This window comes from Indicator indicator, chromosome 6 (assembly GCF_027791375.1).
Source record: "Indicator indicator isolate 239-I01 chromosome 6, UM_Iind_1.1, whole genome shotgun sequence".
NCBI lineage: Eukaryota > Metazoa > Chordata > Aves > Piciformes > Indicatoridae > Indicator > Indicator indicator.
In genome coordinates, this window is record NC_072015.1 from 15,798,800 (window position 1) to 15,816,405 (window position 17,606).

At 40.2% G+C, this 17,606-nt stretch overlaps 1 protein-coding gene across 1 annotated transcript in view; it reads left to right on the top strand.

The window, feature by feature from the left end:
* The window catches only part of FARS2 (phenylalanyl-tRNA synthetase 2, mitochondrial), a 210,816-nt gene that overhangs the window by 39,107 nt on the left and 154,103 nt on the right, over positions 1–17,606 (top strand). The window contains exons 2-4 of the mRNA XM_054381749.1: positions 844–1,479; positions 10,596–10,755; positions 12,633–12,764. Coding sequence (XP_054237724.1) covers positions 862–1,479; positions 10,596–10,755; positions 12,633–12,764 — 910 coding nt within the window. The 5' untranslated portion in view covers positions 844–861. The remainder of the gene's footprint in view (positions 1–843; positions 1,480–10,595; positions 10,756–12,632; positions 12,765–17,606) is intronic.

The window sequence follows — 17,606 nt, forward strand, 5'->3', positions numbered from 1 at the left end:
AACCTGTTTTAAACAGGTTGGATGTGTAAATATGGCTCTTTGAGAGGAAACGGGTTGTTCACTTCAGATGCGTTTCAGAATCTTATCACTTAATTCACCTTCCTGATACTTGGTCGGGCTCCCTGCTCCATACAGCACTATAAGCCCTGAAATCAGGCATACCAGGAAAGCACAGAAAAGGAGGGTTGCTGATGTTGGTTCTGATGAGGTGAAGCCTTCATTGTGAATCTTGTGCAGTGCTCATATGTGAAATTAATATGCTGTTTGTGTATAAATATATGCCTTGTGGTCTGGCCATCTGTTTCCACAGAGGTTTGGAAGGTTAAACTGGTTTTATTTGGCATTAAGTCCGAATTAGCAATGATGTCATAGTGTGTGCCAAATGCACCTGGTTGATGTGGAACACCTTCCATACCTTCTGCTAATGGGGATAGGTGATACAACAATAAATTAATGCTTAGGAGTTTTTATAAACAAGTCCCTGACTGATAGAGGACATTGTTAAATCTCTGAGTTTTTCATAATATTCAGTTACTGCCTCATATTTTAACCAAGTGAAAAATCCTGTTTCATAGAAGACCTGATGTTTATTCAGTAGCAGTATCTAGAATGGGGTTAAAGCTGGGTCTGGAGTCATTAATACTGATGCAGTGATGCAGAAGACTGATAATTGAATGAGATATCCTAGCTGAAATTTGATCACAAGGGGATTTTCTCTCTTCTACAGTAATATTAATCAAGCAGACATTTGAATTTCATTTATCCCTGAGATGCTAGCAATTCCCGCACTGTAGTTCCTAAGACTGTAGTTCCTAACTCACTCATTTATTTTTCTTTCTCTAGATCATAGAAAAATTTGCAATGGCAATGCTCTGGAAATTCATGAGGGTGGCAAAGTATTCTAAAACAGCTTTATCACCAAAAATAAAGGTAAGAGGAATTCCCACCTCTTCAAGGTATTCTTCATCGAAGTCTGTAACTTCAGATTTTGCTCCCAGCACACCCTGCTTAAATACTGTGGAACTGCTTGGGAAAGCTTATCCTCAGGATGACTTCAGCAATGTCACTGAGAAGATTCTTTCCAAGGTGGGAAAGAACTTGCATAACAAAAAGCATCACCCTTTGTGGCTGATCAAGGAGCAGGTGAAGGACCATTTCTACAAACAATATACAGGACGCCGTGGGACTCCACTTTTTTCTGTCTACGATGCACTTTCTCCAGTGGTTACAGTGCAGCAGAATTTTGATAGTTTGCTTATCCCACCAAACCACACCAGCAGAAGGAAAGAAGACAACTATTACTTGAATCGGGATCATATGCTAAGAGCACATACCTCAGCTCACCAGTGGGACTTGATACACTCTGGCCTGGATGCCTTTCTGGCTGTGGGGGATGTCTACCGCCGTGATACAATCGACAACACCCACTACCCAGTCTTCCATCAGATGGAAGGAGTTCGGCTCTTCTCCTGTCACGAGGTAGGACTTCTCCAGTTGGGGTGAATGGTTTTGGGTGTATTGCATGATCTTGTATTTGCTGTAAGAAACTCACGTGTATAAACATGTTACAGCAATGTGTCATGCTGTGCATTGATAAAATGATAGATCGTGTAGTAATACTTTTAATTCGGGAAGAATGTAAATGGGAAATGCTGAATTTGAGGACTGCTATAAACTTCCACAGAAAAATGTGGACAAAATGGAAAGCAAATATTCTTGAAAGCTAGCACAATAAAACAGTATATGAAAGGAAATGTCTTGTTCAGATAAACATAGAATCATAGAATGGTTTGGGTCAGAAGGGACCTTAAAGGTCACTTAGTTTCAACCCTGCTGCCATGGGAAGGGACAACTACTAGGTCAGGTTGCTGAAGGCCCCATACAACCTGATTTTGAACAATTTCAGGGCTAGAGTGTCTATAACTTCTCTGGACAACCTGTTTCAGTGCCTCATCACCATCACGGAGATTTTCTTCCTAATACCTAAATCCAGCTTCTTCCAGTTTGAAGGCATTACCCCTTATCCTGTCACTAAATGCCTTTGTAAAAAGTCCCTCTCCAGATGTCCCATGGCCCCTTTCAAATACTGCTGTAAGGTGTCTGTGAGTCCTCCTTGTCTTCTCTAGCCAGAACTAGCCCAGATCTCGCAGCCTGTCTTCATAAGAGAAGTGCTCCAGCCCTCTGATCATATTCATGGCCTCCTCTGGGCTTTTCCCGACACTTCCACATCCTTTTTGTGCTGGGTACTCTAGAGCTGGACACAGTACTCTAGATGAGATCTCATGAGAGCAAGGTAGAGTGGGAGAATCACCTCCTTTGACCTGCTGGCCATGCTGCTTTGGATGCAGCCCAGATTTGATGCAGAATTGATCTGCACTATTCAGTTCTAGTTTTATCACAGCTCTCTTCCAATGACATCACTGTCCCCAAAACTTTGTCATATTAATACTTGAAGGACTCACGGATGTGACTTCTTGCAGCTACATGCAGAGTACAGTTTTTATTGTGTTCTTCTTTCTTTTGATAGCTCTAACCTTCCATGAATAAATGTCTTTTTTAATGAATTAGTCCATTCTGCATCTCCTCCAGCAGATTTATCTGCTGCAGCTGAGTTCTGGGTGAGACATGCACAGTAAGCTCTGAGTCCAGAGGCATCAGCTGATGAGCCTCTAGGTAGATGTCCAAGACTTTCAAGTTCATATAATTTGTTGGCACAACTTGTGTGTTCTGCAGGTGCTTTGGTGTCATAAAGTATTCTGCCGTGTCATTGATCAGTGGTAAATATAAGCCAGTTTGTTTTCCAAGTCGTAATTGATTTGTATCATTTTTGTGTGCTTACAGCAGCACTGCCAAATTCCCCCTCTTTAACTAAACCCAACTTATTCTAATAATACTGCAATGTAGATTGTTATTAACGTGCTTGCCAATGGGTGGCTGGAGCTTGGCAGAGAAACCTGATGGCTTTGGATGCCTGAGGGAAAACTAGGATAATCCTAGAGTACTGCATTTCTCCCTGATGAAAAGGATTTGTGCTCCCTGTTTCCCACTCCACACCGACGCTGCTGCTTGCACTTCCAAGCTACCTGCCTCTGTAGTTGTCCTGTGCATGCTGTGGTGCAGCTGCTGTTTTGGTAACCAGAAGGTGGAAATCTTGTGGGTTTATCCTGTCTTAAGTTCATTTGCAGTTCTCTTCCCATAGACCTGTTGATGAATACAATCAGGGTATATGCAAGAGAAAAATGTTCAATACTACACTAAGGAAATGCCATTTTAAAATGTTTGAGCAGGAGTTGAGTTAGAAAGATTTTATCTGCCACAAACTGATGACATCGATACTCTTCCATCAAGGAATTTCTGCAAACTTAAGTGTGGTTGATCTAATTATTGAAATTATTATTGTGTATGTCCCTTAAGAAATGTTGATCCGAACAACTTTCTTTCTTTCTTCTCTAAAAAAAATAGTATTAGGGATAATAGTGATAATATGATTTTAATAACCGAGGAGAAAGTTATGTTCACTTCCACCTTCTATCTAGAAGTACACAATGTGTAATAGTCTGATCCACTGCATTGCAGATTCCTTGTTTCTTTTTCTCTTTTGTTTTTACTCAAGAAAATAAATTAGATGTTATTGGAGAATTCAAGAATCCCAGCATGGTGGAAGGGACCTCTGGAGATCATCAAGGCCAACTCCCCCTTGCTAAAGTAGGGTCACCTAGAGCAGGTTACCCACGAGGGTTTGGAATCTCTCCAGAGAAGGGGATCTACAACTTTGCTGAGCAGCCTGTTCAGGTGCTCTGGCACCATCAAATCATAGAATCATGGGATGGTTTGGGTTGGAAGGGACCTTAAAGATCATCTAATTCCAGCCCCACCTGCCATGGGCAGGGAACACCTTCCATTCATCCAACCAGGCCTTAAACACTTCCCGGGAGGGGCCATCCATGACCTCCCCGGGCAACCTGTTCCAATGTCTCACCACTCTTACTGTAAAGAATTTATTTCTAATATCCAGTCTAAATCCTCAAACTTCAGTCCATTCCCTCGTGTCCAATTACAGAAAGCCCTCATAAAAAGTCCCTTCCCAGCTTTTTTGTAGGCCCCATTTGGGTAGTGGAAGGCCACTATAAGCTATCTTTTCTCCAGACTGTTAATAGCTGATGAAATTTGAAGTTAGCAATGTACTGCACAGTGTGTATGTCCCTAAAGGATAGAATTCCACTTGACTTTCTATACTGATGAAAGAATAGTGGTATGGTGTACAATATGTGGTCTTGTTTATTGGGCAACATTCAAATTCTAAACCTGAGCATGATCTAAAGCATCCTTTTCTGCTGCACTTGCAGATTAAATACTGATAGTCTTGCAATATGTAAAAGTTATTACAGTCATCATCATAGGAGCCTTGTGTGGAGAAAATTGAGTGTTTAATTTTGAAATTTCACTGGGGACTGTTTCTGTGGTTTATATTCTGATTGCTTATTCAAAATAACCCACATTTAGGTAATTTCAGAAGGAACTGTCTGAGCAGAAAAAAGACTAGATAGAGGTCATACTGCAGGAAAGAAATATTTTTTCTTTCTTTCTATTTATTTATTTATACCAATGTTTTAGATGGTAAGCCACTGAGCAAAAACGTGTGAATGTCAGCACCTGTTACTTTAATCTCAGAGTTTTCGTTCGTACCCAGACTGGAATGTCTGGTGAGAGGAAATCTGCACAGTGCTGGGGATAAGAACCTTTGGAACTAAGGGAAAAACTGTTAGCTACAAGCCCTGGGTGCATTTCATCTTGTGTCCAACACCATAATTTTATATGCTTTTACGTTAATTCCAATAATGATGTATGTTGCTCTGCTTTCTTCTTTTGATTTGTACATTGATCACTTCTTGTCTTCTCAGTGAAGGTGACCACAGAACTGAGGATGTGAGGACAAACCCCAAAACCTAGAGTGATTTTATAGAAACTTGAATTTAGATGAAATTGTCATCTCAGCTCACTAGCAGGGAAAAAGGGATCAGTTCATGCTCATCTGAAATTTTAGGCAGTGTAAGAAAGATGTAAAAGATGTAGAAAAGTGTCTCTCCTTTACAAATATAAAATTCTGTAGTCGAGGGTAGGTAAAAATTTCTGCCCTGTGACTGAAACTTTAGGATAATTCTTGATACCAAAGTTCAAATCAATACATGGTAAGTAAGAGCTGGAAAAACAAATCATAGTGAGCTATTTGTTTCTTTGGCTATAGTGTATTTCATGATTGCTGGCTGATTATTTCTACAGGAGCAGTAATCTATGATTTGAAGATGGGCAGGCAATTGATGCTTTTCTGCAGCTTTATATAAGCACAGTTATCAAAGTACTAAAGAAATTCCCAGCTTCCAAACTAACATATTGCTAAAATAATTCCCACTCAAATTTGCCATAAACTTTTTTAAAATGTCCTTGGACTGTTACCAATGGACATTTGACAATCCATTTAAAGATGTTTTCAGTATACTAACCTGAAAGGGATCCTCATGAAAGCTTAACAAGGGCAAGGGTAGAGTCCTGCAGCTGCAAAGGAATAACTTCATGTACCAGTGGAGGTTAGGGTTGACCTGCTGGAAGGCAGCTGTGCGGATGACCTGCGAGTGCTGGTGGACAGGTTTGCAATGAGCCCAAGCAGGCCCACGGGTCCCTGGGGTGCGTTAAGAATAGCGTGGCCAGCAGGTCAAGGGAGGTTCTCCTCCACTTCTACTCTGCCATAGTGAAGCCACACCTGGAGTATTGTGTCCAGTTCTGGGCTCCTCAGTTCAAGAGAGACAGGGAACTACTGGAGAGAGTTCAGTGGAGACTACAAAGATAGTGAGGAGACTGTGGAGCAACTTTCTGAGGAGGAAATGCTAGAGACCTGGGGTTTTTAGCCTGGGGAAAAGCAGACGGAAGGGATGTTCACAATGTTCAGCTATATCTAAAGGGTCAGGGGCAAGAGGATGGGGCCATACTCTTTTCAGTCATACCTAGCAACAGGACAAAGGGCAGACACAAACTGGAATATGGGTGGTTCCATCAGAACATGAGGAAAAGCAACTTTCTTGTGAGGTTGCCAGAGCCCTGGACTAGGCTGATGAGAGAGGTCTCCTTCTCTGGAGAGATTCCCAACTCACTTGAATGTTATCTTTACAAAGAAACATAGAATGCACTGAATTGGAAGGGACCTCTGGAGATCATCTAGTCCAACCCCTGTGCAGTAAGCAGGAACATCCTCAACTCTGTATAAACATTTAAAACTAATAAAACATGACTGCAAAATGACCGTAGGCAACCTGCAATGGGTGACCCTGCTTTAGAAGAGGGGTTGGACTAGATGATCTCTAGAGGTCTCTTCCAACCCCTACCATGTTGGGATTCTGTGAATGTGACAGAAGATTTAGAAACTGGTAGAAACAGTTAAAGTGGTTCCAGAATAGCTTCACAAATCTGCTTCACATTTCTGGACATAAAACAAACTAATCTTCTTCAGTAATATCCCCAAATGGTATTTCTTTTCTCATCTCTCCATCCAGCATGCCCGTTTTTCTTCTAAAGGGCACATTTTTTCCCTTCTATGGTGTATGGCAGTTTCATTTTTTTATATCCATTGGTTTGGTGATATTGATATTGCTATAGCCAGGGTTGGACTGGCAAACGTTCCTGGGTGGGATTATAAGAGAAATTATTTCTGTGCTGTGTCATGGTATTTGGTGCAGTTCTTTACTTAGCACAACAGATGGAAAAGATAAAAAATAAATTGTGATCCACACTTGGTGCATTTTAGCCTGAAGAGGGAGCCAAGGTAAACCCAATGGCAACTGCAGAGCATCTGTCAGTTGACAATGAATAATGTATACACAGTAAGGTCTTTTATTGTCTGTACTGAATTACATATACGTTTTAAGGGGAAGAGATGTGAAAACACAGAAATTGCTCCTCTAATTTAGTAACCTTGTTAGAACAGAGGCCAATACCAGATTGCTCAGATGAAGAAACAACAGGTTCATTTGTGCTGACATCTGAAAGCTATAAATAAGGAATCTTCATTCTCCATTGAAATGGTTTTAGTGGAAATGGCAACTTTTTTGATAGGATACTATGGAAAACTGTAAGTATTCCCAGTCCATCACCTCAGTATCCTTCCTATGAGTGCCTCAAAACTGAACCCAGTGTTTGAGGTGTGGCCTCACCAGTGCCCAGTACAGAAGGATGATCCCTGCCCTACCTCTGCTGGCCACAGTATTCCTGATACAGATCAGGATGCTGTCAACCAGGTCTTTTTCCACCAGGCCGTTTCCAGCCACTCCCCCACCCTATAGCATTCGTGGGGGTTTTGTGCCCCAAGTGCAGGACACAGCCCTTTGTCTTGTTGAAGCTCATCCCAGTGACCTTGGCCTGTCAGTCTAACCTATCTAGATCCCTCTGTAGAGCCTTCCTACCCTGTACATGTACATATGTATGTTCATGTACATCTTGGATATGTCAGTGTTTTATGCAAGACTAAGGAATTATTTTTTTCCTTCCATTTACTCAGATATATGCTTGAGAAGAACTGGCATCAAAAAAGAGTGACTGTAGGTGATTCTTCATTTTATTCAAGCTTTGACTTCCCTGGCTTTATGTGTATAGAAATATGCACTTAGCGCAGTTCAATCATTCTAATAGTGACATTGGTGTATCAGTTTAAAGCTGCTCATATTGACATAGAGATATCAGTGAATGTAAGGAGGGAGTAAATATTAATACAACTGTAGGGTTTCTTTCTTTTTTTTTTTCCTCAGTATAACCCTTTCTGCAAATGATTTGGCAGGCACTCATGAAGCCTCTGTGGAGAGTACCAAAGTGCTTCTGTAAAGGAGGGTGTTTCCTTGCTGCTTCCTGTCTTTTGGGGTCTTCTCTAAAGCTGTGCTTTGACAGCCTAGGCCAAACCTGTGTCAAAGTGGCCTTGCCCTGTCCCATGTGCCAGCATGTCCTTGTGCCACCTGTATGCTGATAATTTGAGTATCAATCTGAATTTGACTGTTTTCATGTCTCAGTTTCTTCTGTTTTCCTGGGTTACTCCTCATCCAGATCCACCTCCCAGCCTGGCTCAGTGCACTGCTGCGTGGACACTTGTCCTGGCACAGAGGAGGAGATGGTGGGTACGGCTGGTTTGGCAGGATGAAGAAGCTGGCAGGTTAGAGAGCTGGGGTATGACTGCATACATTTACTTCAGTGGTTCTTGCACATATTTTGTTGCCACATCTGACATAATCTACTAAAACAGAACTTTTGCTTCAGACAGGCATTGCAGTATCACCATTTCAGGAGTAACACAATGGTCAGGAAAAGTACTTGTGTGCGTGTTGATATAAATGCTGTATTTTAAAGGCAGTGTGCAGATTCTGTTCCTTACAGCTGTCTGTAAGGGGAAAAGGAAAAAGGGTGTTCCATGTCCTAAAATACTGCTGGTGAGGAAAAAGAACAAATACATCTTCTGCTGTGTGAGTACTGTGTATTCTTGTCCAAAGGGGGAAATCTCTGTGGCCTGAAGGGTATTTCCGTCTTACTGAGGGTATTTTTTTCAGTCAGTAGCTAGAAAAAGTAGCTACTTGCAGAGGGTAATTCAGAGCATGAACCTGATTTAGCCACTTCAGGTTCCTGTGTGAAGAAGCCTGTGTCTGTCTGTTGACCACCTAGTGAGCGTAAGACAATTAATCCTGTCTGATGCTGGCCTCTGTGAATATCCGATGGCTTTCAAACTCACATGCTGTATGACTGATGTACCCTGATGCCAGTAAATTAGGTCCAGGGTAGGTTTCATCTGCTTCTTCCAACCAGTACAGAAGTAATGCCAGCAGTATAAAGGGGTTTAATCTTCCAGGTGAGCACTTGAATACAGAATCTGTTATTTAAGTGTAATATCTCATTTTGTCAAGCTGCTGCCTTTAGATTAGTAAAGGCATTTTTCTGAGACTGATGGATAATAATTAGGTATTTCTCTTTTTCCTTTTTTATTTCGTGTTTCTGTGCGAAGCACTAAGGGGATTAAATTGAGAAGTCTTGTCTGAATCTGCTAGCCCAGTCTCCTGACTAGCAATTCAAAGTTAAATACTAGTGATTTTTTTGTTTGTTTTCAATTCGCTCAATCCATTTTGCTGCTAGTTTGTGTGCTCTCTTAACTCAAACTTCTGCTTGCCTTGTGTTCACATGAAGTGTGCTACATGCTAATCTTAATTACACCTGCCATTTGTAGGCTACCAGAAGTTCACTTGAACTTTTTTAGAGCACTTCAGTGCTCTGGAAACATCGAACTGCAATTAAAACAACTTCTGTGGGCATCTGCAAGTTGTGAAGGTTACACGCTGTTCGTGGCATTTGCTAGTTATGTTAGGAGGCTTAATGGGAAGAAAATCTCAGTGTGGGTTTTTTTTTTACCCTCTCTGTGTGTGCTGGTGGACTGTGGGAAGGTGGAGGAGGAGTAAAGGGCACTAGAAACACTTTCACAATTAGCTCTCCATAACTTCCAGACTTAACAAAGTTGAGGGTTGTCCAGCTTGTAAGGATTTCCGACAGAAATTGGTTTTAGAGTGTAAAACTGGCTGCTTGTCTCCCCAACACGCAGCCTCCAATGATGTGGCTTAGCAAGAGTGGTTTATTAGGCTCTCTGAGAGGACTGAAATTTTCTAGTGTGTATGTCTGGGATCTCCTGGCCAGAAATGTGTGGGATGTACAGGAAACAAATCTTCAACTTGCAACAGATGTGGTTGAGAGCAGCCTCTACACAATGAGCAAGTTTGTCACATCCCAAATACAGCCTGTCCCTGTGCTTTGTGATTTATCTGATCCCAAACCAAGAACCAGGAATCCTTAAATGCTCCACAGACAAAATTCTGGTACACAGGAAGGTGCTGTGTGTGGGAAAACACATGAAAATGGTGGTCCTTAAATGAACAAATTGTACTCAAGATGAGTCATAATGTAAGTAGTGTAAGATCTCAGTAACCTGGAAGATTGGGACTGGTGGTTTTTCGTTGGGGTTTTGTTGGTGCGGTGTGGGTTTGAGGGGTTTTATCTTGTTATTTGGGAGTTCTTGTGTGTGTGTTTTTGTGCCTTTTTTTTCTCTCTTGGGGAAGCTTTTTTGGTGGCTTTTTTGAAATTCATTTTATTACAGCTTTTAAAAACTGTTGGGGTTTTTTGGCATTTCTTTTACATCATTCCGCTACTACAAAAAGTTGAAATTGTGATATGTATTGGAGTTCTATGGATATAATTTAGATACTGTACAGTGAAATTTGTTCTACACAATAACTTTCAATGTAACAGAATGAGGAAAAAGATGTTTCCTTTAAAATAAGTATTTTCCTGTAGTTAACCATAGTATTTGAAGGTATGGTACAGAAATAAACCAAATTTTAGTGTTTGAATATTTCTGTTGTGGTGATTTATCCCTGTGTTTAGTGAATTTATATAAAATCACAATTTTTACATTTGTTTCTCGTGGTGCAGATTTCACAGGTACGATTCCACTGAAATCAATAAAACTTCACTCTCTGCTTTCACTTAGAAAGCAAAACACTGGTGTCTTTGTGGTTTTGTTGTAGTTGTTCTCCAACATTAAAGATGGGGAAGGCTTACAGCTGTTTGAACAAGGTCATCGCACTGCACACAAGCAAGAGTGTCACACTATGGAGGCAGTGAGGCTGGTGGAGTTCAACCTGAAGCAAGTGCTCACAAAGCTCATGACTCACCTCTTTGGCGATGGTAAGACCTTAAGTCCTTGCACCTTTTTTGCTGGCTTGCTGATGACTGTAGGCATCTGGACTTTGGAGAAATGTTTTGCATAATATAAGCAGGAGGCTTAGGGATGATGGTGACCACAGGTATACTGCAGCATCCATGTGGTTTTTTTCCTAAGGAGAGTTATAGTCATCTTAGAAGTCTTCATTCATAATCTTCAATACTATTATGTTTTTGATTTAAATTTGGTCAGCGTTCCACCCCAGTGTCTTTTAATGTCAGAGTAACTGGCATTGATTGACCTTTCAGGTGTAATTGGTATTTTCTATCTTATGGTGCTTTAATACTTAATACTTTTAATACCGTACAAAATTATTGAGCAGAGCCCAACAGGCCACAGAGTCTTCTCTAAGTCTTCCTAAATACTGGCACACACAATATTGTGGAATCATCAGATTTTTGTGAAGAGGATTTGGAATGCAGCATGTCAGGGTAATGCAGTGGGCATGAATACAGGTAGAGACGTGTGCCAGACCCAACTCCTGGTGCTCGTCTAGAATAAACTATGTCTTAGAGTTGGTCTTGCAAGGAGAGACAGCTCCAGCTCCAGCACAAAGCTGTGTGGGACCACTTCTGCTTCATACTTGTGGACATTCCGGGTCTGCAGAGGGACAGAATGTGGCTGCAGCATGACATTTGGGGCACAATCACACTTTGTACTGGCAGCATGGAGATTGACAAGAAAATCAATGAATGGTTTAGGCTGGGTCTGGCACACGTCAGTATTTAGGAAGACTTAGAGAAGACTCTGTGGCCTGTTGGTTTGGGTTGGAAGAGACCTTTAAAGGTCACCTAGTCCAACCTCCCTATGGTGAGCAAGGACATCTTCAACTGGATCAGGTTGCTCAGAACCCCAAACAACCTGCTCTGGAACATTTCCAGGCATGGGGCATCTACCACCTCTCTGGGCAATCTGGGCTAGTGTTTAATCATCCTCATTAGCAAAAAAAATGTAACAAAAGTTACTTAACAGTCTCTGGGTTGTCATGAGGTAGGTAAAAAACTTTATAAAAAGTCTGCACCTGCATTTATTCCCAAGGTTTGTCTTTCTATTTCTTCCTGGCTTTGCCAAGAGGCAAAGGAATGATGGATATTAGAAGAGGGATGAATATCTGGAGCCTGCAATCAGTTGTCTTAAATACTTGCCAATGGAAGACAGTTCTTTTAATGACAATTTCTAGTGATATGCCATGGCTCATTTTGTATTCTGCAAGTGATGCTCTTTGAGTTTCTTTCATGAGATTTTGCTACAGGATAGCTGGAGAGGGACTTTTTACAAAGGCATTTAGTGACAGGATAAGGGGTACAGCTCTGTGATATATATTTATATTTGTTTGCATTAGTATCTATTCTTAACATTCATATTTGATCATATACAAAAAGAATAGGTTTGTATTTGAAATAGCTTCTGATTTGAAAAGTACTTACCTAGCTGACTGATGAAATACTAAGTAAAAATTACTTAGCTTTTCTGTGAGGAGCAGTTAGTCATTTCCTGGTGTAAAGAATAACAAAATTAGTGACTTTCCCATGATCTTGGCTCATTTTTGTTCAATGCCAGCTGGCTGCTAGAGGTTGACAGATGATTGATTTGGTTTCAAAGGATGCTTGAGTTGCACAAAGTGTTTTTCATATTAGAAAAGACACAGCCATTTTTTTTCCAGAAGTTTTAAGATTTATTGCCTCACCCAAGTGCTGTAAATGAGTTTGTTTGCTATTTATTTTCTCTGGATCGCTGTAATTGGAATCATTAGTTGAAGGGCGAGTTTTGCAGATGGTTGGAGGGATGGCCTTTGAAGCATACACCCTTCATATTTATTTTTTTTTCAACACTACTACAGGACTGCAAGTCAGATGGGTAGACTGCTACTTCCCATTTACCCACCCTTCCTTTGAGATGGAGATCAACTTCCAAGGAGAATGGCTGGAGGTTCTGGGCTGCGGGGTCATGGAGCAACAGCTAGTTAACTCAGGTACTGAAACTCCTTTACTTCCTTGACATCTCTATTAGCAAACACTTACAGCGCAATCAGCTTCAGGTCCTGCTTGGCCCCTGGGGAGCACAGACATCTGTGCTTGTGGCAGCCACCACAACTAGTCCTGAGGTGGAACACAGCCCTCACATGCTGTGGTTTGAGTGGAGGATGGAGTGAGCAGTCTGGAGCCTGCAGGCAGAAAGCTTGCCTTTTATTTTGGGCAATAAGGAAACGAACAGATGTCAGTTTTAAAAGAGAAGCTGACAAATTAAGGTCTGTATTTTTCTGTCTTCCAAGTGATGTCAAGTGCATTCATTGTTATGATTTAAAAGCATCATAAGCAAATAACATTTCCTAATATTTGGAATATCAGAGTACTCTTGTATCTTTAAAGTGCAGAAAGAAGAATGTGATGTCGTTTCATATTGCTGTTTGGTTGCTGGGTAAATGGTAGGTTGCTTTTTGATTTTGTTTTGTTTCTTTTATCCTCTGGATAGTTATTTATGGGGTTGAAAACTGCATTAAAAGCAACATAATTTATTTTAATTGGAAGTAATACTGAGCAAAGTCACCTGATGATGTTACTTTCTAAAACTTACGTGTACCAAGCAAGGAGAGGAAAAAATGGTGGGTTTTTTTCTGATTATTTTTGTATTGAGAACTTTATGTGATTGTTTTCATTAGCTGAGAATGAGCAGTTCTTTGGAAGCACAGGGCAGACTGCATGTGTTCAGACCTCTGTCATTCACTATCTACATATAAGAGCCTTTGGAAAGGGATGCATTTAATTCTCACAAGTGTGCTTTCAGATAGCCAAGTTTCAAGTATTTTCCTAAGCTATTGTTGTACTTCAGTGTGCTCTAAGTTCTTGCCATTGAAGTCCAAGTACAATAACTATAAATAACTCAATTTTGGCCACAATTACTTGGCACAACATGTTTTTTTCAAAGTTTGTGGATTTTAATATGACCATTTTCCTTTCAAAAGATGAATCCTCTTCCAGAGCTTCTCCCCAGTACGTTAAAGATTTATGACAATGTTCTTTCTTTGGTTATCATGTTCATGATGTGCTGAATGCAATACAGGTTCTGATCAACCTCAGAAGTCAGGCTACTGTTTGGTGTTATTTTGACTACAGTGTGTTATTTCCATGAGATGTAACACAGTAATAGCCAGGCTTTCTTGAAAAACTTCTGTGTTGCTAAGTTGTTCCATTTAAGTTTCTTTAATACGTGTGAGAAGAGCTAAACTGTGGCCTCAAAACAATTACTGTATGCATGTGTGTGTGTGAATGAATGTACAGGAAACAGCAACAGTTTCCACAATGGTGAAAGTTCGTTTTGGAAGGAACCTTTTAACCACTTTTAAATAGAATGCGATACAAAAAATTACATGTAGATAGAAATTCATTGGTGATAGGGAAAAATTGTCATGTCTGTTCAAATGTACTGATACTCCTTATCACCTGCTTTCTTACTCTCCTCTTTTATCCCTTTGAGCTCTGTGAAGAGTCTCTGTGCATTTTTGGTTTATTCCTACTTGCTTCTTAACAAACTAGACTTCTATTTATGACATAAATCTCCACAAAACAGATGTGATAAAACAGATATGAGAGGCAACAGTTCAAAACATAACTTTACTGTGTGTGGACTTTCATAGTGCATTATCTCACCCTTCAAATTTCACATCCTTAAAATTTAAAGCAGCTCAGGATTTGCCTAGGGAGGGGCAACCAGCCTCGTTGTTTGTCATTCGCTGGGTACTGAGAATGATCCAGTCCTCTGAACCATTCAGGTTTTCTATCTTAACAGCAAGCAAGTTTTATGTTGTTATGATGTGTGGATGAGCAAATAAAATTTAAGAAAGACTGTAAGTACCATTTCCATTAAAGCCAATCCAGCTACTATTGAGTATTTCTTAACAGTTGTTAACAGTAAAGCCTCTTACTACTAACAAAATAGGGATTATAGTGTTATTTACCATTTTTTTATCAGTGAGAGTTGCTTTTTTAAAAGAAAAGCGTATGCCCTATGTTCTTAGATAATTATTGGAAAAATACACACTACTGCAGAAATGCACTGAATTGTGCACTGAAGGGAATCACAGAAATATTTTGGTTGGAAAAGACCTTTAAGATCATTGAGTCCAATCATTATCTAGACTCTGCTAATGGTGCTAACCCAGTCCCTTAGCACCATATCTGTGTCAAACGATGCTACATGTTCCTATAAGACTGATGATGCTAAACTAGAGCAATTACTAGGAATAGTGTGAACAGAGAAGTTCACTATTGTAATCAATATTCAATAAGAAGTATAAAATCTAACTTGTACTGTTAAGCTTTCCATTTTTCTGTGCTCTGTTTTTCCTCTTAAACTGTACATGAATACATTAATAAGAATGTTATGTGTGATTTTTGTTAGAAAGAAAAGTTTATTTTTATAAAATAAAAAAGTAAAGTAAAAAGTAAGTAAAAACTGACAAAAATGAAGAAACTTTACACTATAGTACCAAAGACTCTCAATTTTAGGTCCATGATGAGGATAAAAGGAAGTTTTATGGTTCAGTAGAACTAATATCAATTAACAGCATGTAAGATGTGCTTGCTTATTTCTGTCCTTCAAGAGTTTGTTGTCCCAGCAGCGCTGGTGTTCACTGGTAGGTGTGCAAGCTCCCAGGTCTGTATGGAGTTAGATGATTTGAAGCTTTGAATACAGGGTGTTGCTTACCTGGAAGCTGGAATCACATAGTGTTGCTTAGTACCTGTGAAATTGGAAGCAGTTAGGGTGTGATCCTGTGCTGATTGAAATCAATGACAATGTTCTTAGTGCTCAGTGTTGCAGAATATGTTAGCTGGGCACGGAAGCAAGAAAATTGAACTAAAGTTTACTCCAGAACCAAGAAACTATAAACTTGAAACATTTCAGACCATACCTGAATGAAACCCAAATGAATAGCATCCTCCAAAACCCCACAAATGAAAAAAGTTATAAAAGAAATTCTATTTTGGTTTTGTAAGAATTCTCATGATGGTTTTGAATTGTCATAGAATCATAGAATGGCTTGGGTTGGAAGGGACTTCAAAGGTCATCTAGTGAGCAGGGACATCCTCCAATAGATCAGGTTGCTCAGAGCCTTATCAAGTCTGACCTTGAGTATTTCTGGGGATGGGACCTCATCTATCTCCCTGGGCAACCTGTTCCAGTGTTCCACCACCCTTGTGGTAAAGAACTTGTTCCCAATATCCAATCTAAATAACATTAAGTTTGGCACACCAGATCAAACCAAAGTCTGGGAATATTGGTGTGATGACTGCTGGAGCTGACTGCCTTTGATCACTGGCTGGTAATATGAAGCATCCTGGCACACAGCCAGGCTTTCATCTCTGGACGGGAGGTCCAGCTGAGCTCTTGATTCTGAAGGTGTTGAATCATGAAGACAGCTACCAGTAAGAGATGCTGGTAAAACTTCCCTGCTGTATGTAGACTTTTCTACCTTCCACATCAGAAAGCAATGTTGTTATTTACAGTATTAAGAAACTAATTTGAATGTAGTAGGAAATTTGAATGAAGTAGGAAATGGTGCAGGGATTGGAAGAAGAATGAATTTCCAACATGAAGAGTAGGAGGTTGTCATGGCCTTAGCAAGATGAGCAGGCACTGGGCTTTCAGTAAGCCTGTGGAGAGAATTTTGTCAACACCTTGCATACAATTGTAGTTTTAAAGATACTGAGCAGTTTTGGTCTTCCAGTTGTGTGTAATACCCTGAACTTACAGCAAAGACAGTTTTTCTGTTACCGTGTTTCTTGTTAATTTTGCACATACTTCTAATGAAAAAACATACTAACTTTGTCTGAACATCTTCATGAATACTGTGGAACATGGCAAAAGAGTTTGTCATAACTTCTGCAGACCATTGCTTTTGCTGTAGAAGGTGGAAGCTTATTTGTCATGAGTGCGCTCCTTGGTGAAGCCTGATTCTTGAAGTGTAGCTCTTTCCCACTTGGAAGCCCTTTTACAGAGCACTTTCAAAATAGTTCTCGGCCCAGATCTGCCACCTTCAGCCAAATCCAAGTCTTAACATACAGAACTTATTTGGCTTCAGTGCTGCAGTAAATAAGTCTTTACTCATTTATTGAAGATCATGAAAACTGCTGACAGAGGGAGAGTAACAGTTCTAAATTCTTAACCTGTCCACTCCTTTTTGTTATTTTTTTTTTGCCAAAACGATTATCAGTTTGGACAGTTTCCTGTGAGGAGCAGCTTAGTAGGGAACACAAAAATCCTATCAATGTTACCTTGCAGACACAGGACTTCTTTTGTTGTTTTTTTTTTAGATTCATGAATATGTTCTTAAATGAAATATTAGTTATGGGTGAGTTGAGTTCATATATCAAGCAGCAGGGGTTGTTTTTGGGGAAGGGGAAATTTAATATCTTCCATCGAGCAGGGTATTTTTTCCCTGCTCAGCTCTTGCCTAGTAAATTACATTAAAATGTTGGAGCAGATGGTGCATGTGGCTGAAATAGTATGCAGACCCATGTTCTGTCTGTGCTAACAGCTCTCTGTGGGGACCTTGAAATAGTTAACACTGTATGTGTCTGTATAGATATAGTGTATAAGGGTAAATATAATGCATTTAAAATCCATTCCTGCAACTCTTCAAGGTGAAATTGAAGTTACAGATGTATTGGTGTCTTGAGCACCTGGGGCCTGCCAAAAACACAAGGTAGAAGTGTTGTATGAGTTGATTCTTTACGGAATCACAGAATGGTAGGGCTTGGAAGACACCTCTAGAGGTTATTTAGTTCACCCTCCCTGCTAAAGCAGAGTCGCCTAT